Consider the following 23,734-nt stretch of genomic DNA (forward strand, 5'->3'; position numbering starts at 1 on the left):
AAGCCAATCATTCCCACAGTGTCCTTCTTCAGGATGAAGTAGTAATCTAGGGCCGGACGCCATGGTACAAACGATCGAAGACGGTCTTGCGCATCCAAAAACGTCGACGAAAATGGTCGGCGAAGAGTGCATCAGGGGCAAAGTAGTCGGCCATCAATGTCAAATGCTCGCGTGCCCTGTTGCAGTTGAGCACTCGGTGATCCTTGATCGAGCCCTTGAAATTGAGAACATGCTCCTGCGGACGCTTCGCGTCTTCAAGGACCGCCTGCATCATTGTCGTCTCATCGAAGTACGTCGTCCGATGAGCCGTGTGAGGAATCAACATACTGCTCGTATATGTACTCCAAATAGGAATCCATTGCTACAAACAAGAAGGGGCAGTTGTTTTCAGCTCCGGCGATTCATCGAACAGTTGCCGGGCATGGTAGAGGATGGTACCTGGCGGGGCGGTTGGAGGACAAGGGGTTGAACGAAGACGGAGGAGAAGCTACGGGGAGCCCTGCTGGATCACCGGAGGTGATGGTGACACATATTTTTGGCAGGGGTGTGGCGTGGTGGCCGGGGTGGTGGAGCGACGACGACGACAAGAGAGAAAGAAGGAAGGAGAGAGAATGGGGAGGATGGAGTCGCAGGGTCCTGGAAGGGTTTTTGGTCGGCCTGGGGTGTCGGATTCGTACGTTTCGCGTGTGCGGACTCCCACAAAGCTCCCCCACTTTTGTCTTCATTTTGCGAGAGAAATGGCGTCCGGACTGCCCCGCGGACCAATACAGACCGTATTGGATGGCTTCCGTGGTCCGGACAGTATGATCCGAACAATTGCGAAAGCTTTACATGTCCGTCTTGGAGATGCCTTAACTAAGGGATGAAAGCAATAAATGTTGTTCGAATCTGGGGACAAGTGTCTTCTTGACCTCCATCCTCTACATTGGAGTTGTTAATGTTGTAGTAGTAAGTAGCATGTACGAAAATTCAAATGGGCTCCGGTGAGCACGTGCTCCTGCATGTGAAAAATTAAATTTTGAAATATTAGAAAAAGGTCCCAACAAATATTTTATGTATTTATAGTCACATCCAAATGCTAACTGCAAAGTTTTGGGCAAAAATGTTAAACATTTTGACCTGTAAAAAGGCAAATTTGAACTCTCAGTGTTACTCTAAATTTTCTTTTCACCGACGAAACAATACTGCTCCGTTTCACGTGAAAATTGTCAAGCATTCTTGCTACACTACCACAAACATCCACAATTTTTAATTTTTTTAATAAATATTTGACCACTTTTCCAGGAGTAAATGTTCCCGGAGCCAAAACGCCGCTCCCTTAGCATCTGCAGCTAACCAGGTGCACAGAGACCACATCGCGCCCGAGTGGCTCTTAACGTGTCGAAAAAAGGAACGCGAAGAACAACCCTGAGTTTATGTAAATACAGATGCAGAAAGTTTCAATCTCAATTAAGAAAAACATTCTTTTGGTGATAAAAGAAAATCAGTCAAGTGCTGTTTGGCATTCCATAAATGAAAATTCTAGGGGGATATAGCACATTTTTTTGACTGGATTATATTCTCTCTTTTTTCTTGAAAATTCAGCTCGATTTACACTTAATAAAATAATATCCCCTGAGCGATGGGCCTCCTTTGCATTTCGTGGACTGAGGGCCTTCAAGCCCAATGACTTGCGAATTGTTTGTTGTTAACCCTAGCTGTAGGCAGGCCCAGGTCGCACGCAGACGAGCCGCCGCCGGCGCAAACTCTGTCTCCGGGGAGTGGAGCGGCGGCGCAGCGGGTGGAGCGTCATCTTCTTGCGGCGGCGACTTCGTTCGGTGCTTGCGGCCGCCAGACCTGACCAGTTTTGCCCCTCAGCTACCGCAAACTCTCATTCCGGGGAGAAGCGGCGTCGGCGTCGCCGTCGGCGGCACAGCAACTGTTGAGCGGCGGCAATCCCAGGTTAGCCCCTCAGCCCATTGATCCCAACTCCGAACTCTGAAATTTAGGAGCGTGAATGCTGACTGAGTAGATAGATTTTCGGTGACCTCGTTGCAGGTTCGTCATGTCGTCGTTCGCCGGCGTAACTGTCCTCGACGGACACAACCAGTGCCATTGCGAAATGTCGGGCATCTACGCCAGCGCCGGTGTGGACGCCGGGTACCACCTGCTCATTGTCAAGGGCTACTCGCGTACCAAAGAGTTCTTCCCCACCGGCGAGAACATCACCTCCGGTCATTTTGTAGTAGGAGGCCACGATTGGTTACTCGAGTACTACCCCAACGGCTTGGACCCGAGCTGCGCCGACTACATTTCTGTGTATCTAACCCTTCTCTATGACTCCGATGTCGACGAGGAGGACGTGGAGGTCAAGTTCAGTTTCAGTCTCATCAACCAGGTTGAGAAGCAGATGCCAATGTACATTCGTGGAACTAAAACTTACAGCTTCTCCAGCAGCGTTCCAATGTGGGGCATCAGCAAGTTTGTGAGAAGAGATGCCCTTGAGCAGTCCCCGGATCTGATATCTGATTGTTTTACCATCCGGTGCGACATCATGGTTTGCAAGGACCCCAAAACTAAGGATGATGCCGGTGGCACCCTGCCTGACATTCACCAGCATTTCAGCAATCTCCTTGATGATAAGTTGGGTGCTGATGTGGCATTTGAGGTCGGCGGTGAGACGTTCGCCGCACACCGCTGCGTGCTCGCAGCCCGATCCACAGTGTTCAGGGCACAACTCTTTGGCCCCATGAAGGAGGGCACTGCCACGTCCAGCATCATACAGATCAAGGACATGGAAGCAAAAGTGTTCAGGGCTTTGCTTAGCTTCGTCTACACAGACTCATTCCCTGAGATGTACAAGGACATCATGGAGGAAAATCACATGATAGATTTTGAGGAGCAAGAACAAGCAGATGAAGCTGTAGATGATGAAATGTCAGAAGCTGTGGAACCAGGACAAGAAGAGCATGAAATTTGGCTGCAAGACTTGTTGGTAGCGGCAGACCGATATGATCTCCAGCGGCCCAAGTTCATATGTGAAAAGCGGTTATCTGAGTGCATAGGTGTGAACTCGGTGGCAGCCACCCTTGCTCTAGCTGAGAAGCACCACTGCCACGGATTGAAGGAGGCGTGCTTGGAGTTTATCCAAGTCCAGTCTCCCTCACGTTTGAAGAGAGTAATGGCAACAAGTGGCTGGGAGCATATAATCACAACGTATCCCTCTGTTCTGAACGAGTTCATTGCCAAGCTTATTGCTTCAAGACGGAAGTAACGCTCACTCGGCATATATATGGTACGCATATCCCTTAGACCTCAAGTGACAGTAGCTGCATACATGGGATTTTCTAGAGCGATGGTAGTCTGTGTGCGTGTCTTGCTTTCGTCTCTTCACTGTAAGAAATTTTCCTGTATGCTGAATCTGAAGAATCCAACGTATGGACAAACTGTCCCTTTCATGGAATGGATAATTTATAAATTCAGGTGTAAGCATCAGCATTGATCTGCATCACAGCAACGTGCAAGTTCCCCGCTAGTCTTTTCGTCCTCGTATATTTCTGTGCATTAATTGTGTCATACCTGCATTTGTTGTTTTTCTAGTAGCCTGAAAGTGTCCTTTGAGGTTGTGATTTCTAGACATCCCTGGTCTGGGTTAGCCATGACTCCGTATTATGTGTGATTTACACGATATGCCGATGCTTGTTCTATTAGTCATTAATAATCCTGACATCCACTGTTGCATTAACATCTTTACATGAGCATCATTTTCATGGCCGATTTCGGAATCTGCTTCTTTTTTCAGGGGAAGCAAAGCAATGGAGAGATGCATGCACTAATGCCCGCTGGAGATGCTGCGACGAGATATGATCACTCCTGGTCGTGGGGCAGGGGTGTAAGGGTAGTGCCAAACGCCAGCTGGTTGGGAAGAATTGCTTGGGGGTGCTTGGCCTGAATGACGCCGAGGGCGCCCTGTGCCTCAAGGCCAAACACCAGTTGGTTCTGAAGGCCAAATACCAGCTAGTTCTGAAGGCCACATACCAACTGGAAAATGTACTGGAAAATGCTTCTAGTACTCTTATCTGTGTCTTGTTCTGGAAAAGAATTATAGATGTTGGTGAAAGTTTTTTTCACCACGTGTGTTAATTTCACTTGAAATGCTATATGTATGTATGTATGTATGTATGTATGTATGTATGTATGTATGTACTGACCCACTCAGGTGTTAAAACCATTCTTTTCTCCCTCTTCCGTTTATCTCATCTCAACATGGAAGAGATGAAGATGGACGATGCGTATTTGCACATGCAATTGACTTTTGCTGTGGTTATCTACTTTGCTTGTTATTTAACTACATGTCACCCAAAAGCTGCTCATTGTTCAGTGCAAGGAGAGGTAGTTCAGCCTTCAATTTCTGCAACTCAACTGCATGATAAGCATTCAGACCCGACATGCGGCTCGGGCACAGTAAAACATTGTAAACTTATTTATTGCATCATCAAATGATTTTTCCTGAAAAAACAGATGCGCACAAGTTTGACCACATGTCCCCTAAAATGTCACATATTTCAAAAAAAATGTTACAAAATAAATATGAGAAGACTAGTGCATATTTCAAAAAGAAGTTTACGAAATAAATATGAGACTAGGAACAAATAAGCTATCGGCATATGGTACAATGGAGAGGGGATCACACTGTAAACCCAGACTCATAGATCACACTCTTAAGCAAGAAGAACAATCTGAGGGCAATGCCATTTTATAGCGCCATAGAGAAGGAGGTGAAATGATGGGATTCAGATGGCAAAATTCAAGCCAGCCATATAAATGCACCACGGCCTTATCCTGTACCTCTTCTCAGGATAAGCCCTTCCGAATTCTAGCATTCCATGTTTCAGAAAGCAAAAGAGCACGACGTCTCACAAACTTTTTATTCCTAAAGAGATGAAAAACGAACTCCTCCGAAAGGTCGGTCAGATACTCTGTCCATTTATTCGACAGAACTGAAGCATTCATATTTCAGAACCTGGAAAACGCTCTACCACCTCCCAGAAAAGAATGAACTAGAAACAAAATATCAGGATTTATCACCTCCACTCAATCAGCCTTGTGAGACCAAGCTTCCTACCATTTCCGAATTGCCTTGAATCATTATTTTTTGTGTTTGTAACACATGAACATATGCCGGTTGGTTCAAGTGCTAGAATCAAATATTCAAATACGCTAGATGAACTACCAATTCCAGGCCCTTTGGTTACAAGTCATCCAGCTCCCTAGCAAAAAAAAAAAAAAAAAACTGTGCACGCTGCACGGGAAGGTAGTTTTGCTGCCTTGTTCGATTGTAACACTGTTCAGTGCACGCTGCACAGGAAGGCAGTTATTTGCAAGTGAGTGCCAGTTCTACTTTAGAATTCTTCTCAGAACATGGTTTTCGTTTTTCAGCCACCAAAGACCAAACTTCAGTCCACCCTGTCTACATTTACGGAAAATAAAAATATACAAACCTGACCTAAAAATTGTTCCGCAGAAAAAAAAGCAGCTGATGAAAATCTGAACACATCCAACATACAGAAAGATTGTCTTTCCCCTTGTAGAGTTGCGGCTGGTAAACTGCAAAGGCAATATCCATCCAAGAGTTTGCAATCCTGGAACAGAGCAAAAGCTTTACACAGGTACCAGAACACTAGAAGTGATATCTGGTTCGACTAAACCCAAATGCATCATGCTGGTTTAGGAAAACATACCTTGTAGTCAGAGAGTATAATAACATCTTCAGGAAGAATTGGCCGGAAATATAGTCAACAAATCAATCAGCCCTACCTGAGCAGATGGCAAAATATAAGTAAAAGCACATATCATTGTACTAACTGAACTTTGTTGGAAACTAGCAATGAGAAAAGTGATTTGACTTTGTCAATTATTGGTACACGCTCCACCAAAGTACAAGTAGAAGTGTGCAAATAAAAGAGGACACAGAAATTGTAATAAGATGAAGATCGAATATAAGTGAATGCGAACAGTATATACCTCTAATTTCTTCTCAGGGATATGAACAATCTTGTTCCATTCAGCACCTTCCTTCCTCTGAAGCTGGGTATCAAGCTCTGGATGGCATTTTGATAACAAAATAGTCTGCACAGAAGCTGGCAGGCCATCTTCGGGGAGAAACCTCATCATTGGGCACCCACATATGACTAATTTCTCAAGAGATCCCACTATATTCAAATCAACCGGCAAGGAGCAGAAACTGTAACAATCTGCAACGACTAACTTCCGGAGAGCACTAAGATTTCTAAATCCATCCAATGAAGCTAGCTCATTGCAATCTTTAATGGTTATACTTTCCAGAGCAACGAGGTGGGGGGATTCAGAAGCAAATGACAATGATGTCATCAAATGGCAGCTATTGAGCACCAACGTCGAGAGGCAAGTTAGGCCTTGCAAACACCTTGGTAATAAGCTGCAATGAACATTGCTTTGAGCTATTTCAATATGGCAAAGAGATGGAGAAAGTAAATATGTGTCAACTGCTTCTGTACTGACTGATGACAATAACGTTGAACAGTTGCTGATCCTGAACACCTGAAGGGAGCTAAGTCTGTGAAATCCACCAGCTGGCATTGGATCTGTACAGTTCTGCAGGTTCAACTCAGCAACATGGTTTAGTTGCTCAGTGGTTAGGTCACTCAAGAAGCTGCAGGAGCTAACTAGAAAGATCAACCTTGATGCGGTTGCAATTAGTGACTCGATTAAACAAGAAGCTGGCGGGGAATCAGGTGATATTTCGACTTCAACTCTTGGTGTTGCACTAAAGGTTGGTATTTCTCGAATCTTTGGACACCGTGATACGAGTAGTCTTTCAAGGCATGGAAACAAAGAACCATCTTCGATTCCAGACCAGCCATCCCAGTTCAGCATGCCATCAAATATCATGTCTTCCAAAATTGGAAAGCCCTTTACGTCACCATTCCCATAGAATTCTTGACCTATCTCTCTGACAGCATGCATGCCTCTTAGCTCAAGATACTTGAGCAGAGGAAGCTGACCAAAAGGGGGCAACTGTACCCAACCCATGCAGTCCTCAAGAGCTAAAGAACTCAATGCAGTCAGCCAATTTGTCTCAAACCAACTGGGTGACCTCATTCCTCCATATCCAATGATCTTCAGCCGTTCAAGACCACGGTGAGGTCGAAGGGCACTGAGCACATCATTGTCAATATCAGAAGTTAAAGCCCTTGCATGGATGCTCCACTCAAGTTCCAAATATTTGATTTGCTCTTTGCGATCTAGGCAGGCATTAGCTGCCTCTTGCTGATGTTCAACATTCTCGAGAGATCTAATTTTTAGCTGTCCACTAATATTTTTCATCTCCTTCAACTCACCTAGTCTGTAGCCACTCTCCTTCCTGACATGGAACTCCCCGTGGCCACGGAGAAGAGTTTGTCCCCCGAAACCAGATATCGTGGCGCCGCCAACATTGAGAAGGAAAGCTTTTCTTAATTTGAGCAAGTTCCTCTTCATGTTTGCAGGAAGGTTAGCGCATTCACTTTCCCGGCAGGAGTGCCCTCTTGTGACCAAGACCTCCAGGTGATAAAGCCAAATCAATGATGTTTGCCACGGCCTCTGAGGAACCCGAAAAGCGAAATAACGCAGATGTTTAAGAACTTCCACTGATGTCGGCAGCCTATCCAGGCAACAACCACTCAAGTCCAGCACACGGATGCTCTTGGACTTCTTGAATACATCATCTGGAAGGGACAATTTTAAGCAAGACCATGTTTTCTTCCAAACAATCAAGGTGCGCAAATTTCTCAACTCTGTTTTCTTCATGCTGCCTAACAAATTTGCTGATATTGATAGATGACGAATGTTTGGTGGGATCTCCTTTTGTTTATCATTTTCAACCCTGACATACTCGTCCTTCGAGACATTCCGAGCCAAGTCATTGATCAAATCATGCATGACATACTCTGTTGGGAGGTCCAACAATGACCGCTCAAAGAATGATCTTTGCACAAGTTCATTGAAGTAGCCCTTTGCCACATCCTCAATATTTGTATCAGTGTCATATGAATCCTCCCTCTGCACAAAACCCTGTGCAATCCACATTTCAGTGAGCCTTTGAGGTTCAAAACGCCAGTCCTTCGGGAAAAGGCTGCAGAAGCTAAAGCATAGCTTCAATTGGACAGGTAAGTGCTGGTAACTCAACCTTAGAACCTTCATAACATCATCAGATATATCACTATCCAGAACTTTCTTCCAGTGTCTGACATCCAAGTCAGCATTCAATAGGCGACCGATTATCTTTGCTGCTAGAGGCAAACCATTCAATCTGCGACAAATTTGTATTCCTACTTCCTTGAGTTCTGGAAATTGTCCTGGGTATTTCTCACCAAAAGCATGGTTTCTGAATAGCAACCAGTAATCATCTCTGTCCAATCCTCCCAAACGTAAAGGGGGTGTCCTAGCATGCAGGATACTGCAAGCTTTGTCAGCTCGAGTTGTCACCAAAATCTTCGACCCTTCCAGTCCAGTATTCAAAGAAGACAACACTTTGCTCCATAGTAATTCATTCTCCCATTTTGTTCTGTCCTCGTCATACCAAACATCGTCTAGTATGAGGAGAAATTTCTTTCCAGCTATCTTTTGACGAAGAGCATTCTGCAATTCATGAAATTCAGCAACAGTGTGATAATTTGCATCAGTTAAAGACTCCAAAATATCCCTTGTTAATCTAATCTCATCATAAGTATCAGATACAGAAACCCACATCCTGAGACCGAAGTTCATGCGTATTTGTTCATCTCCGAACGCCAACCGTGCAAGGCTAGTCTTGCCAACCCCACCAACACCTATAATGGATATAACATCAATGCTTGAGCCACTGGGTACAGGTGCATTACTGGGTCCGGGTGCATTACTGTCGCTTATCTCAAACAACATATCTCTCAGCTTATGAAGCTCATCTCTTCGACCATATATATGGTGATTTTCCTTCAAAGGGGAAGTTACACGCAGCCGTGTTACTGGCAATAACTTTGCAGTAGCATTGTCAAAATTAACTACCTTCAATAGGGTATCTGCTGTTGTCTTGACAATGCCTAATTTCTCCAAAATATCTGCTAGCTTCCTCCGGAATTCGTCGGCACCTATCAAACGTTTACCCAAGTAAATACAGGTTGAGGTGACACGACTCAACGCAGACTTGCTATCAACCTTGGACTTGAGGACCATGTACTGGAAGCCGTCCAGCACATCGACAGCGCCGTAAATGGCGTCTTTAAGTATGCTTAGCAGCCTCCTCTGGTTCCCATCCTTTATCTCCCTCTTCTCGATGACATCCACAATGGTCAGAATCTCTGTCAGGGTGATGTCAAGGCGTTCAAGGTCCTTCTCCTGATCTTTCTTCCAACTGAATTGCCCCATTATGTAGGCCAAAGCGGTGTCCTGCATCTCCCGTATGATTGGCGACAAGAACCACCCCGTAACAGTTAGTTCGGCGCCCATTCTGAGAGGAGGTATTATTCCTGCAAATCGCAAGATATTCAATTTCAGAGAAGAAAAGAAGTTAACGGGAAAGAAATTATGTAGAAATGGAAAAAAATTGTGAAGAAAGAGAAGTTAAGAACCTGAGATAAGATAAATGGTGATGAGCAGATGGATGTGACCTTGACTTTCAGCCAGAATTGGGAGAAGAAAGATGATTGTGCTCAGTTGGTGTGGGGAGACGGGAGAAGAAAAGTCAACTTTCAATACTACTACAGCCCAAGAGTAAACTGGACCACACTATTCTTTTGGAAGTTTGGATGCATGTAGACATTCCTTGGTTGGAGAACCTACACCAACAGCTGGATATTTTCCAATGTCATGGTCCATAGAAAAAATAAATGTATCTGTTCGGTTCAGGAAAGGGAAAGGTCTGAAAAGTCAATGGTTCCTGTCCTTGCTACTCTCATCCATCCTCCAATTGTGCCACAAACCAGGGTAATCTTATATGAAATGCTGACAAGTGGGTACAGTTAGATATTATAATAATCAAGGACATCATACATATAAACCAGGGACTGGTTCTTCCATGTTGACCATGTCCAGACAACCAAGCCAGAAAGAATCTCACCTTTTATTTCTACAGCTGCATGACAAGTATACAGCCCCAATATGCATTTCGGATACAGTAAACATACCAGAATTATATTGTACCAAAGCATCTGTCTGGAAAAAAATCTAAGGGCGCATAAAATGTTTGACTGCGCGTTTACTAAAACACATATTCCAAAAGGAAGAGTACAAAATAAATACGAGCTTGAAACAAGAAGTTATCAGCACACCATACAGTGGGGACCAGACTGTAGCCTAGCCTGGTCGACCCTGCGTCCCTCCTGAAGAGGGCAAGAAGAAGAATCTGAGGGCAGTGCCATTTTCAGCGCATAGAAAATGAGAAGAATGATGGATTCAGATGGCAAAATTCAAGCGGGCCATATAAATGCACCATGGACTTATCATGTTGCTCCTCTCAGGACAAATCCTTCCAAATTCTAACTTCCATATTTCCCCATAAGAACACTGCATCTCACAATATTTTTCCTCGAAAGAGAAATGATAAACAATTAGTATTTCACGATCGAGCTTCGTACCATTTCCAGATTACCTTGTTAATTCATATTGTGATTATAACACACAAAGTTATAATTGTTTTGAGCACTGGAATCAAATATGCTAGACAAACTACAAATTCCAGGTCCATCGAGCAGACTACCAGATGATAAACGACATGCTTACGATCTACTAATTGGCTTGTTCATGATGGAACTGCCATCTCATGGAATAGCAGCCTTGATGCTCTTGGCGTACTCTTCTATTCTTCTCAGCCCTTCTTCAGGAGAAGCGGCTTCACCCAGCTGTCTAACAATCGCACTGCCAATAATCACACCATCCGCTCCCCAGCCCGCGATCTGCATTACAAACAGAAAAGCTATCGAAACTTGCAACAAAAGATAGACCAAACACTTGACAGGGAAGTTGTGAGAGCCTATATTCACCTGCTTCACATGCTCTGGAGTTGATATGCCAAAGCCAACAGCCACAGGTTTGTCTGTAACCTGAAAACTCAAGGAAAAAAGCTGTTATATTAACTATAAGCATTCTTTAGAGCAGATTTCTATACACAAATGCTACCAATGAGAAGAGGGTTATAGTTTCGCAAACCTGCTTGATCTCCTGAAGAAGATGCTCAACACGTAAGTTTACATTTGAGCGTGCACCTGTAACTCCGACAGCACTCACCTGCATAACTTATGAGCTAGTTACCAAATCGAGTGTTTAAAAAATATCAGGGTTGATGTACAACATGAGGTGAACATAACAGATAAAGTGACCCTTCATGTTGCTTGCAGTTTGCAAACTTATAGTTGCCTTCCTTTAATACTTTTCTGCTCAAATTCCAGGGAAGTTATAAGCCCAAGATGACAAATTATATGGTGTGTCATTAATATGCAAACACATAGACTAGTTAATAAATATTCCACACAACTTGAACTATTACTAAGCAAGGGATAAAAGCAAGAAATGTTGTTTATCTAGTGACAAACTTTGAGCAAATAGTAGGTGTCTTGACGCTCACAAGATAAACGAATCCTTCTGAAGCTTTTGTGATTTCCTTCATCCTCTCTGTTGGTGTGGTTGGTGTTGTTAGTAGCACCTGCAGCCAAGTGAAAATATAAATCGTTAAACGAATAAACTCAAGAAAACCTTTTCAGTTATAAGTCCATGATATATACACAAAAAAATTCTACTGCGATACCATTCTAACTAGGTAGTGTAGGTAACAGGTCAGTCATGTTTAGCACTTCAATGCATGGATATTTCATGACCATACAGTTTAACATAGAGTATAAGATAAAAGTGTATCCAGGTGATATCAAGTAAACCTGAGCACCTACTGGCCCACCTAGTGCAGCCTGATCAACCTGTCCAGGCCTGAACTGGTCACTTGGCCTGGTTTACCCCAAATTACCAAAAAAGGGTTTCCCCCCGCTTTGTATTCCAAAGCAACCAACACCGATACATAGGAATGCTCGGGCGAGAAGCACAACAAGCCCAAAGAAAAGAACAAAGAACAAAGAAGAAGAAAGAAATGCCAACAACGGCAGCTCGACAAAGCGTGGATGACCCACCGCCGCTGCGCCCTCCGAAATTGACCCACCACAGACCCAGGCTCCAACCCGCCACGTACCAAGCAGCACCTCCAACAAGGGATGCGACGTCGACGACACTACTGCCCGGACGTGTCCTAGGGTTTCCCCCGGCACGCGAAAGGAAGTGGGGGATGGATACATCCGACACCCTCCAAGAAGGGATGGTGGCAACCGCAGGTGTCACCGCATCGGAGCCGGAAGAGAGCCGGCAAGGGATTTCTCCCGCACTCCAAACCCCACCGCCCAACCAGACCGGAGCCAACCAGCCACCTCGCCGCCCACCAGCATGCGCCACCGCGGTCTTGACGCCACCCACGCCGTCTCACCGAGATCACCACCACGAGGCCAAGAGGATGGAGAGAGACGCACGAGGCGACAGGAGCAGCAGCACCGGAGCCACGCGGGAGGGAACTACCTCCACCGCCGTCGTGCGGGGGGCCCGAGTCTCCGGCACCGTCGCGGTCGCCGTCCGGACGCAGTAGGGCATACCATGCCACCCCTGGCCCGGCCAGGCCCGATTTGGGCCCGTAAAGCCCCGCCGGCCACGCTGCAGCAGGGCGGCACCAGCGTCGCCAGCATCCACCCGCCCATCGCTGCTCCCCAGCCTCCCGGAAGCCACACCGACGACCCTCCCCGTCGTCGGCCTGCCCAGACCCAGATGGGGCCCGATCGCACCGCCCCGCCGCCAACGGCAGCGCCGCCGCCCAGAAGATCCCCCGCCACCACGCCGGAGAGCACCGCCGCCGCCTAGGAGCACCCCGCAGCGCCGCACCGCCCCGCGTCAGAGCGACCCGCGAGGGGAAATGCCAATGGCCGCCACCGCCAGCGACAGCGGCAATGAGAGAGGGGAGGGGGAGAGCTCGGGGAGGAGGCGCTGGAGGCGCGACCGGTCGCCCGCGGGGGCGACGGTCGCGAGAGCCGCAGCAGGCCAAATCCACATCAATCAGGGGTACCCATATTCTAACTAGAAGAGGATCTGAAACCAGATTGCGCTGAATTTCTAAATGTGGCCTAGTTAAAATCGCCTTACCAGGAGGGTCTTTTGACCTGGTCTTACTTCTCATTCCATGGACCAGCCTTGTTCAGGTTCTAGATAATTCGATGTAAGCATCGCCATAGCACTTGCTGAAAAATGCATAGGTCTAATCTCTAGTGAGAATCTATTTTAGGACCTAAAGATGATCAATGTAGGGAGCCAATGACACAAATACAAGAAAAAATTCACACGAACATTACATGACAAGATGATAGCAAGGACTCACCAGCTCTATGTTATGCATAGTGGCCTCGCTCCTCAACAATGTTGTCTCCTCCAAAGGAAGATCAGGTACGACAAGACCTGCAGCATAGCAAGCAAATCAATTTTCTCAGAAAGAAAAAGCAGATCAACAACAGCAACTACTAACAAGAGCATAAATGCAAAATAAATACATCACAATCAGCATATTAGTAGTAAGAAAAGATACCATGTACACCAGCTTGCTTAATCTTAGCCATGAAGTTCCGCACTCCATTCTTTAGAATCGGGTTGTAGTATGTGAAGAGAACTATTGGACAAGAGAGCTCTCGTATAACCTCCGTGAGCATCGCCAAGACAGAACCGAGCTTAGTGCCCTTCTTAAGCGCACGTGATGCTGCAGCCTGAAAATGAAATGGCTGTGAATCCAAAAACACTTGTAGCCCAATGACAAGTACTACTAAAGCTGATAAGCGTGAAGAAAAATCGGAACATGTACCTGAATGACTGGACCATCAGCTAATGGATCCGAGTAGGGCACGCCGAGCTCGATCACGTCTGAGCCGCAGGAGTCTAGGATCCTCAGCGCCTTCGACGTGGTCGCCAAATCAGGGTCACCGGCGGTGATGAATGGGATGAATGCCGTCTGAAAATTTCAATGTTAGCCGAACACCCTAAAATGACCCACAGAATATGTGCAATGCTGACATCCTGTTGTGTGCTACTGCTAGTACTGTTTTCCGCCAAAGGCGTGTCATGTGGAAAATTCATCGAGTACATGTAACGCAATCCCAAAAATTTGCATTGGCCTCTGGTAAGAAACATGGAGAAAGGCTACCATTGTGAAGGTACATCTATGAGAGGAATAGATTCAGGCTGTCGCAGGCTTGTACACCTGAATTAGCAGGGCAACACAGCAAATTTCCTGCCAAAGCATCGGTACATAGTTCGCTACACCGACGCGGCGGCGCAGAACCCCACCCCCACCCATACACGCACACGGACGGCACAATCAGGAATGTAACGCGCGTACGGACGCGCGGCGCGGGTCGGAGGTTGGGTTGGGGGGGGGGGGGCGCATGGAGAGCACCTTGCCGCGCTCCCGGAGGCTGGAGAAGGTCTCCGCGACGCTGCGCTTGCCGTCGGCCATGGTCGCGGCCGGCGGCGACCGCCCTGGCTGGCTCCGCGCGACGGCGTCCCCTGCAGTGAGGTGGCGTCGACTTTTTCTTTGACTGGACTGCGCGGCGGGCCGCGTCGTAACGAAGCCGAAAGCAGAGAGAGAGTGGGCGCCTCGTTTGCATTAGCAGGCCGGGCCATGCGACCGCCCTACAGGCCGTCCCGCAGCCCACAAGGTCGCCGCCTCAAAAAGAAAGAAAGAAAGAAACTGTCCACACCTGTTAGCAGCTCTCGCTCAAAATTTGTCTAAAAAAAAGCTCTCGCTCAAAATAAAAGGCATGCAGCTCTCTCGCGTTTCACTTGAGAACACGAACGTGATTTACTATCGTCGTTGCATCTTTGTAAGACCAATGCAGAACATACAAGTACATGTCAATGGTTTTATTTTTCGTTTCGCTGCCAATAAAATAAAGTTTATACACAAAGCATTTGTGATGAGAGAGAGAGAGAGAGAGCAATGCTACACATACACAAGTTGTTTTCCCGACAAGGATACACTAGTTTTGTTATGTGATTAACGTAAACATTTTAGCTAGCATTTTTTGGTTGGAGGAAATTAAGGGAAGGGGGGCATTCGGTTGAATTCAGGCGGAGTGGAGAGATTAGTTTGAAAGATTGCGTAAAGAGGCCCTAAGTTTTACGTAGGTGCAACATTTTTCTTGTAAAGGCGATCAAGGAGCGGATACAAGATTTTTTTTTCTAACTTAATGAACTTAATTAATTGGCTAGAAGGAAAGGACCGGGTACTCCAACCACCATCATTTGCATGCCATACAAGAAAAAACTAACAAATACTTCTAGCTTATTGCTTCTACCACCACTTGTATTACTAGGAACACCAAGCTAACTTGCCATCGCAATCCCGGTTCGTCGATATTTAGTAACATTGTCCTATATTGTACATATCACGGCATGCAGTGCATCCTTGAGACTCCTGGCATATACTTCCAGCCTCTTTAATCCTTCTCTCGGAGAATTTGCTTCACCTAGCTGCTTCACCATCGCACTGCCGATTATCACACCGTCTGCACCCCACTGAGCAACCTGCATGCATCCAGTAACAATTCGTTAGCTAATATAAATTCTCTTTTGCCGCAAAATAATGCTCCCTCCGTTTCATAATTTTACTATGGTTTTAGTTTAAATTAATTTTAGTTCAAAACTGAATTAAAACCACAACAAGAGTTATGGAAATTTAAACTAAAATCATAATAAGAATTATGAAATGGAGGGAGTAATCGTTATCATATATACATGCATATTAAGATATAGAAGAACATACGGTTCTTCTCATATATAGCAAACCTTGTTTATTACCTGCCTAACATGGTCAGGGGTGGATATGCCAAATCCAACAGCAACTGCTTTGTCAGTGACCTGCATACAGAAACATAGCTACATAAGCTTTCTGAAGAACAATCATTTTGAAAGAAAAAAAAGGGGGAGGGGGGGGGGGGGGGGGGGGGTTGCAACCGTTATTTCTTATTTCTTGCCTATATCATATCACGGAAACCTTTTGCTTTGAAACGTGGAGAGATGGCTGAGTGGACTAAAGCGGCGGATTGCTAATCCGTTGTACAATTTTTTTGTACCGAGGGTTCGAATCCCTCTCTTTCCGCTCCCTTGGATCATTTGGGACTTTCGAATTGGAAAGAATTCTGACATCCGGATTTTCTCATAGATAAATGTATGAAACAGATCCAATTTGTAAGAAAAAAAAACTGAATTTTTACTCCTCGCGTCCAGGATTCCGTCCTGGGTCATTAGATAAGAATCCAAAGATAAAGAGTGAAACAAAGAATATCACTACTGTATAAACAAAAAGTTTGAGAGTAAGCATTACATAATCTCCAAGATTTTTTTAAGGAATAGATTACCAGTTTTTCCTTACCACACAGATCCACTAGGATGGGTTTTTTATACCTAAAAATGAAAAAAAGAATTCTTGATTTTTTTGCAAGAATTCATTTATAATAAGGAGTCTTATCAATAGCAAAAATAGGGTTAGGTGGTTAGGTATTGTTACCTGCTCAACCTAGGTGCAGGGGAGTAGAAAGGCTGATCCAAATTTATTGCTGTAGCTACCCATTCAATGCAGAAGAATTTAAATTTTAGAATCGAAGGTTCATAATATAAAAATATAAAACTTCTCGGCTTTTACCCATTTTAATTTTTTTGGAATGAATCCATCATTCAATTTGGCATACAGAGTACTAAAGATTTCATTGAAAACTTACAGCAGCTTGCCAAACAGAGGCTAATAGGAAAAATAATAAAGGTATAACGGGCATAATATCCATGATTGGATTGAAAAAATCATAAGCTTCGGGTAATTTGGCAAAGAAAAAACTAGCAGGATAAAGAACAGAATTAAAACAGATACAGGTTAAACGAAGTATATTAGGCATAACAAGCATTTCATTCTTGTAGAGTAAATAATTATTTCTTGAGTTATTTTCTAAGGGAAAGAAGGAAAAGGCAGATTCAAAATCTTTTTTCTTCGGACTTTCCCAAACACAAAATATCTCATTGTATTCGCACGCTCAATGAGAATGGAATAAATTCGACTTTCATATAATATCTTAATAGAGTTCCATGTAATGATCAATGCATTTTTTTTATTCTATATTATCCGCATGTGTAGAATACTAGAAAGAGAATATCCCTCTTTTTATGTAATTGAAATGGTATTGATGAATAGCAAATAAACATAATAGTGTTTAGTTAGTGTCGCATAAAACCCGGAATGGGGCGTGGCCACGTGGTAAGGCAGCGGGTTTTGGTCCCGTTACTCGGAGGTTCGAATCATTCCGTCCCAGATTGTTTCTGATGAAACAAACGGTGAAATCATATAGTATTCCATACGAGACAAAAGTTTATTAAAGAGAATAATGATATCTTATTCTTTCTCAAAAAACATACTCCCTCTATTCACTTTTATAAGACCTTCAAGACATTTCAAACAATGTACAAAACAATCCATTTTGAGTTGTCTGAAATGACTTACAAAAATGAACGGAGGGAGTAATAAAGTCTTAAGTCCAGTCAAATTGACTATCTTTATTTTCATAAAAAAGGGGATCTATCAAGCACATTCAGGATATGCTTCTGGAACGCGGATTTTTAGAACTCGCGACCACGCGATGCCGAAATCACGTGCATCCACAAGTACATCATGATTACTACTCCCTTCGTCCCATAATATAAGAGTGTTTTTTATACTAACGTCTCCGTCCCATAATACAAGGTCCCATAATATAAGAGTGTTCTTGTATTATAGGACGGAGGGACTATTGTCTCATCGAAATACCTCACGCGTTGTCACCTACGCAGTGGAATACGACGCAATACCTCACGCGTTGTCACCTACGCAGTGGAATACGAGGCAATACTCACGCGTTGTCACCTACGCAGTGGAATACGACGCGCTGTACCACGCCTGAGTGGGCCACACTCTCTTTATGTTTGTATGAATACGGGCTTGTCTGTCAGCCCTTCAGTCTGGAGTTCGGGTTGGCATAACTGCTGTTGACGTTGGCCACACCCAACACATCATTAAGCACCCCCCACCTAATTGTAAAGAAAAGAAGCATGCCACACTTCATCGCTCGTGGCTGTGTACTGCACATCTTCCTCAAGCCGTGTCCTGTGGATGATCAGAGGGAGAAGAGAGATGGTTTCAGCTGTGTACTTCACTTTATCCGTCGTTTTTTGTGTCTTCGGGGAGACATCCTCTAATAAGAAAAAATGTCATTTTTTGAGGGCAAGTTCAGGATCTGGGTGCTCAAGAGGGGCGTGAGAGATGCATGTTTACCCCGATTCTGTTATTTTGTGGAGCATAACCTGATTTTCAAAAATAACGATGTGCTCGTTTAAAATATACTTCACTCGTTTTAAAAAACAGATTCCACCCATTTCACTTAATTCAAACAAATAATTTCAATCATTATTTGTTTGAAACGACATATTTCCCTCTTTTAATAGAAGACAGACTCCACTCGATTCAGCAGGTTTCCGCCCTAGAGTCGTTTGTATCCAGGTACACTCCGCCCACTGTCGACGACCTCCATGACAGACACCACGCCCGGTGGGTGTTCGAGCAAATATCATTGAGCTTTTTTTCAAATGCTATATCATTCTTTAGAGTATGTAGGATGATGAGCTACTCGACCATGAAGAATGAGTTGTTGTGCGATGCGTGGCTGGCTGTATCTGTGAATTTCATAGATAGGACCAGAGGGCCGCCCTTCTAGGAGCAAGTGCGTGTGAAAAGTTTCACGCAGAAAAGCACATTGCGCCCTACAGCATGTACATCATTCAATGACGCAACGTGAGGTCATTGTCGTATCGCTGGTATGCTATATTGGTTAGCATCATCAAGTTTTGCAACTTGTTTAGTTAGCTCGAGGCAAGGTTGTCATTGCACGTTGATATGGAGGAGATGGTAAGTTTTACTTCCTCTTACTCAACTTGTTGATTGATTCATTCACTCAATGTTGGTCTACACATTATATGTAGTCCGCAGGTGTACCACATGTCAAAGGGACGGCCATTTACGTGCACACATTGTTAAATGAAGCTGAAGGGGAAGTATGTGTGAGAGGACATGGTCCGTTCATGAAAAACTTGTTGGACATCCGGGATCTAGTCGAATTCGACACCTTGTTGTACTAGATTTAACTTGCACGCTATGTGTGAATGATTTGTGCTACTTTCTATTTGAACTTTGATGAATATCTGGCGGTTAGCATAATTTCGTCTGCTTTGTTAAACTGCGGTTTGAAATGTACTCCCTCCGTTCCTAAATATAAGTCTTTTTAGACATTTCAAATGGACTACAACATACGAATGCATGTAGACATATTTTAGAGTGTAGATTCACTTATTTTGCTCCATATGTAGTCACTTGTTGAAATCTCTAGAAAGACTTATATTTAGGAACCGAGGAAGTATGTGGCTAGCGTTGGATGGCTGTCTCCCGCATCCGTGTCCGTGGGCTGGCCCCCCTGTCCACGGACGTTTACGAGAGGTTTTTTGCAGGTTATCGGTGAAGATGCCTTAGACTACCCACAGTGGGAGTAACATAGGTAGTAACATCACACATATCTAGATAAAATAGATGATGTGACAAGCAATAAATGAAGAAAGAGAGTCATGTGGTAACATAACTAGTTACTAGTAATATGAGTAACATCACACATATCAAGATGAGTCTATAGCCTAATAAATAAAGTGTTGCATGTTACCACACATATGTTACTCCCCACTATAGAGGTAGTAACATGGACATGCTATTCTATATTACTACCCATTATGGCTAGTCTTACACTATCTAAGAGACAATAAATGTTCATGTCAGAATATTGAAGTTGGCCTGACGGGGGGCTCCTAGGTGGTACAGGCCCGACTTAATTGACGTATCACTCAATGCGCTGTTTGTTTGAATGCCTGCCTTGTGGTCCATCTGTTGGCGAGGGAGTAGGAATGCTATAACGCTTTGTATACAGTGCATGGATGTCAGTAATATGTGCTAGTCGTAATTTAGGACTGCACAAATCAAATGGGAACGAGCAGGCCTGATACCGACTACGTGTGGCACCATGTCCATTCATGATTATTCGGAGCTTCTGCCAGTAATACATGCATAGCTAGACGAGAGGAAAAGGAAGCTACCAATTCTTTGCAAATATGAAAAGTTAATTTACAGTTTTTATTTACAAACCTGCTTAATCTCCCTGAGAAGATCCTTAACGTGCGGATTCACACTTGGGCGGGCCCCTGTTAATCCGTTGATACTTACCTGTGCAATGTGGTTAAAGCGTTAGTTAATTACCACATGGTCACTACATATAAACGCTAAACTTGCAACAAAGCAGTTTGAATTTTAATTATGCATCTAATTGGCACTTACAAGGTACACAAACCCTTCGGAAGCTGATGTGATCTCGTTCATCCTCTCTGCCTTTGTAGATGGTGTTGTAAGCAGCACCTGCACCCATCTCTTCATCAGCCTAGCCCGAGTACAAGTGTACAACTTTGACTATTCTCTTTTCTTTCTTTCTTTTTGAACGAGAGAAATAATTAATGACTTAAGAAGTAGTCCTATTATTAGTTGTTCAAGACGGTTTATATGTGATTGGAGCAGATGGCTAGGGAGATTTTTACCTAATATTGATAGTAGCATAAACTTCGGATCGGTCTACCATCTCTTTCAATATAAGTATAGTGTTGATCCTATATGACTTTGTTGTTGCCAATATGTCAGTTTTTATCTTTTATTTTGTCAGAGACTGTTGGTGATTGTTGTGTGCATCTTAGCTATACGGGATCATCATATGTATCTGATTGCGGCTACATTTTGAGTTAATAAAACGCTCTATGAAGGCCATACCAGCTCGATCTGGTTCTTCTTGGCTTCAATGCTCAGAACACTTGAATCGGTAGAAGGAAGATCGGGTACTATAAGACCTGTGACACATGTGACAAGGGTGAATTAGTAACTCCATTATAAATAAGTTTTACTCACGTGAAAAACTAATTTCATTAATAGTATTAGTGAAGAATTAATCAGTGTGATTAAGTAGCTACAGAGATGCATGTGTAGTTAATTAGCAGTGAGATGAAGAGCGCAGCTGGTGGCTACTTACCTCGTACACCGGCCTCTCTGGCCGCGGCGGTGAAGATCCCCGCTCCTCGCCGCTCGATGGGGTTGAAGTAGGAGAAGATGACCACCGGGCAGGATAGCTCCGGCGTCACCTCCTTCAGCATCGCCATCACGGCGTCCGTTGTCACGCCGGCCGAGAGCGCCCGCGCAGCGGACGCCTGGATGACGGGGCCGTCGGCGTAGGGGTCGGAGAACGGCAAGCCTACCTCTATGACGTCGGCACCAATGGTGTCGAGGAGCCTCAGCGCCTCCGCCGTCGTGGCCAGGTCGGGGTCGCCGGCGGTGATGTACGGGATGAACGCCGTCTGTGCGCAATCAAAAAACTTAAGCATGTCGGTCGGTCCATGCGTTACATCGTGGCGCAAATAAAAGAAAAACTTGGCGCGCTGCATGTACCATGCCGTTGTCTCTGGCCCGGGACATGGCCTTCGCTACCGACAGGCCGCCGTTACCGGCGGGCAGGGGCGCCGGGGCCAGCGTGGTCGCCGCCGCGCGCGCCCTGACCGCATGCCTCCCCAGCGCGGCTGGCGTAGCCATTGCTGGGTCGACCGAGGCCGTGGCGAGGGCTCTGACGAATACAGGCTTCACCGGCGGTGTGGCCGCTGTGAGGCTCGCCGGGGGCGAGGAAGACGGGGAGAGGGATGCCTTGAGCGCGAAAGCCATGTACGTAGTAACGGACGATGCTGTTAACTCACTTCGGTGTATGTATATGCAAGAGCAGCTGGGCACGCTTGGACTTGATGGGATCGTAGTGTAAGATCGATGCTGCTAGCTGGGAGTGGGATCGATGACGAGAATGAACAGCTGGTCTGCTTGTGATTATATAGCGGTTGGGTGGAGCTCGAAATGAGTGGTTTGTTTGGCTGTCTAGGTTGTAACCGTTTTAACTGTAAATAATGGTGTGGTGATACTTCGTTTGGTTAAGTCTAGTCTTTATGGTGCTATCAGATCTTTACCCCATGGCACTTGTGGTTTTCTTTTTTAACACAGTTCAGACACGGACACTCGTACATAGGCACATATACTCATCTTTATAAATGCACGCACGCACATCATACTCGGACTCAACTCGCCTGACGTGCGGCAAGGTGCAGTTGGGTCATTGACATATGGGCCATCCGGCTGACGGGCCCACATGTCAGTGACCGAACTGCACACTGTAGTACGCCAGACGATCCCTATCCATCCTACTCCTATGAGCATCGCTGGGAGACTGAGTCGGCACGTCATCTTAGATTGACAAAGTCTTGATCTTCGTTTTCGATGTGAATATCCCCTCGCATTGGACGCACATCACCGAAAGGTCTGAAATAAATCCAGGACAATGCGACTATCATATCCGATAAAGGGTTTTCCCCCGCTTTAGATTATAAATCAACCATCCGATACAACGAGCTTGTTGGGGCCACGGGACAAACAAGCCCAAAAGAAACACACAGAGAAAGAAAGAGAAACAAATGCCAACAACGGCAGATCAACGAAACAAAGATGGCCGGCAACCGCCGCACCCTCCAGAGAAGTACCACCGCGCTTCTAGCACTTCGAGGCGTCGCGTACTGAGCAACACCTTCAAGAAGGAATGCAAGGATGACGCCGCTGCCGCCCGGACAAGTCCAAGGGTTTCCCCTGGTACGCAGAGGGCAGTGGGGAAGGGGTATATCCGACGGCCTTCAGGAAGGTCCGGCAGTGCCCGCATGCGTCACCGCGTCAATGAAGGACGAGCCACTAGGGATTTCTCCCACCCAAGCAACCACCACTAACCCTGACGATCTGAAGTGCACCACCAGAACTGCCGCCCACCAACATGTGCCATCACGGTCACCGAACCATCAACGCCGTCTCTCCGAGCCATTGACACGAGACCTGGGGGAGGGACGAGGAGCCAACGGGCTCGGGGGCATCCGCCACTCAGCCGAGGGGAGGGGGGGGGACTACCACCACCGCTGCCGCGGAGCCGACCGGACGTGACGACAGGAGCTTACCAGGCCCGCACAGGCCCGGCCGGACCCCAAAGGATCTGTACAACCCCTGCCCGCCACGCTGCAGCACATCAGCCGACGAAGCCGCGACCGCCCGCAACCCTCGACGCCACGCCATCTCCACCAGGGAGCCGCACCGCCTCGCACCGGAGCGCTGGCCCGCCCCAACCCAGATGAGGCCCAGATCTGGGCAGAGCAGAAGCCGGCAGCCAGCCGCACCACCACACGCCCCGCGGCCAATGGCAGCGCCGCCGCATCAGGAACGCTCTCGACCCACGGAATCCTGCCTCCAAGCCGCACCATCGCAAGCCGAGGAGCACCGCCTCCAGCCACCGACGCCCGACCTGTGGAGGCCGCACGCGGGGACAGGCAGACCCGCCGTCGCGGGCACCACACGGGCAAGGCCCGGCGGCGCGCGTTGGCGGTGGCGGGAGGAGCGAGGAGCGAGGGGGTGCACTGGGGGGAACGGGGAAGGGGCCCCGGTCGCCTCGCTTGGGGAGGCGACACG

General features: G+C 46.0%; 4 protein-coding genes across 5 annotated transcripts; 1 reads left to right on the forward strand and 3 right to left on the reverse strand.

Annotated features, from left to right (window-relative positions):
* The first annotated feature begins 1,719 nt into the window (after positions 1-1,719).
* LOC125530961 (BTB/POZ and MATH domain-containing protein 3-like) lies at positions 1,720-4,439 on the forward strand. Of its 2 annotated transcripts, none has more exons than XM_087521981.1 (3): positions 1,720-1,941; positions 2,038-3,274; positions 3,782-4,439. In XM_087521981.1, exon 2 carries the CDS (start codon positions 2,045-2,047, stop codon positions 3,251-3,253), a length of 1,209 nt encoding a protein of 402 aa, XP_087378107.1. In that variant the 5' UTR covers positions 1,720-1,941; positions 2,038-2,044; the 3' UTR covers positions 3,254-3,274; positions 3,782-4,439. The 2 variants fall into 2 exon arrangements, with proteins under 2 accessions (XP_087378107.1, XP_087378106.1); XM_087521980.1 differs by having other exon boundaries at positions 1,803-1,941; positions 2,016-3,274; positions 3,782-4,437.
* Positions 4,440-5,077: 638 nt separating this feature from the next.
* On the reverse strand, positions 5,078-10,412 carry LOC125530958 (putative disease resistance RPP13-like protein 1). The gene is made up of 4 exons (XM_048695369.2): positions 9,606-10,412; positions 6,004-9,503; positions 5,721-5,796; positions 5,078-5,621 (listed from the first exon to the last, which is right to left on the reverse strand). Exons 2-3 carry the CDS (start codon positions 9,481-9,483, stop codon positions 5,749-5,751), a joined length of 3,528 nt encoding a protein of 1,175 aa, XP_048551326.2. The 5' UTR covers positions 9,484-9,503; positions 9,606-10,412; the 3' UTR covers positions 5,078-5,621; positions 5,721-5,748.
* Positions 10,413-10,612: 200 nt separating this feature from the next.
* On the reverse strand, positions 10,613-14,656 carry LOC125530960 (tryptophan synthase alpha chain). The gene is made up of 8 exons (XM_087521983.1): positions 14,498-14,656; positions 13,907-14,053; positions 13,637-13,811; positions 13,433-13,509; positions 11,597-11,674; positions 11,182-11,259; positions 11,016-11,075; positions 10,613-10,928 (listed from the first exon to the last, which is right to left on the reverse strand). Exons 1-8 carry the CDS (start codon positions 14,555-14,557, stop codon positions 10,794-10,796), a joined length of 810 nt encoding a protein of 269 aa, XP_087378109.1. The 5' UTR covers positions 14,558-14,656; the 3' UTR covers positions 10,613-10,793.
* Positions 14,657-15,327: 671 nt separating this feature from the next.
* LOC125530962 (tryptophan synthase alpha chain) lies at positions 15,328-22,118 on the reverse strand. The gene is made up of 7 exons (XM_087521982.1): positions 21,644-22,118; positions 21,231-21,552; positions 20,975-21,051; positions 20,495-20,572; positions 20,306-20,383; positions 15,901-15,960; positions 15,328-15,627 (listed from the first exon to the last, which is right to left on the reverse strand). The coding sequence occupies exons 1-7, from the start codon at positions 21,908-21,910 to the stop codon at positions 15,475-15,477; spliced, it is 1,035 nt and encodes a 344-aa protein (XP_087378108.1). The 5' UTR covers positions 21,911-22,118; the 3' UTR covers positions 15,328-15,474.
* Positions 22,119-23,734: the final 1,616 nt, after the last annotated feature.

This window comes from Triticum urartu, chromosome 5A (genome assembly GCF_056163025.1).
Source record: "Triticum urartu cultivar PI428250 chromosome 5A, HENAU_Tu73, whole genome shotgun sequence".
NCBI lineage: Eukaryota > Viridiplantae > Streptophyta > Magnoliopsida > Poales > Poaceae > Triticum > Triticum urartu.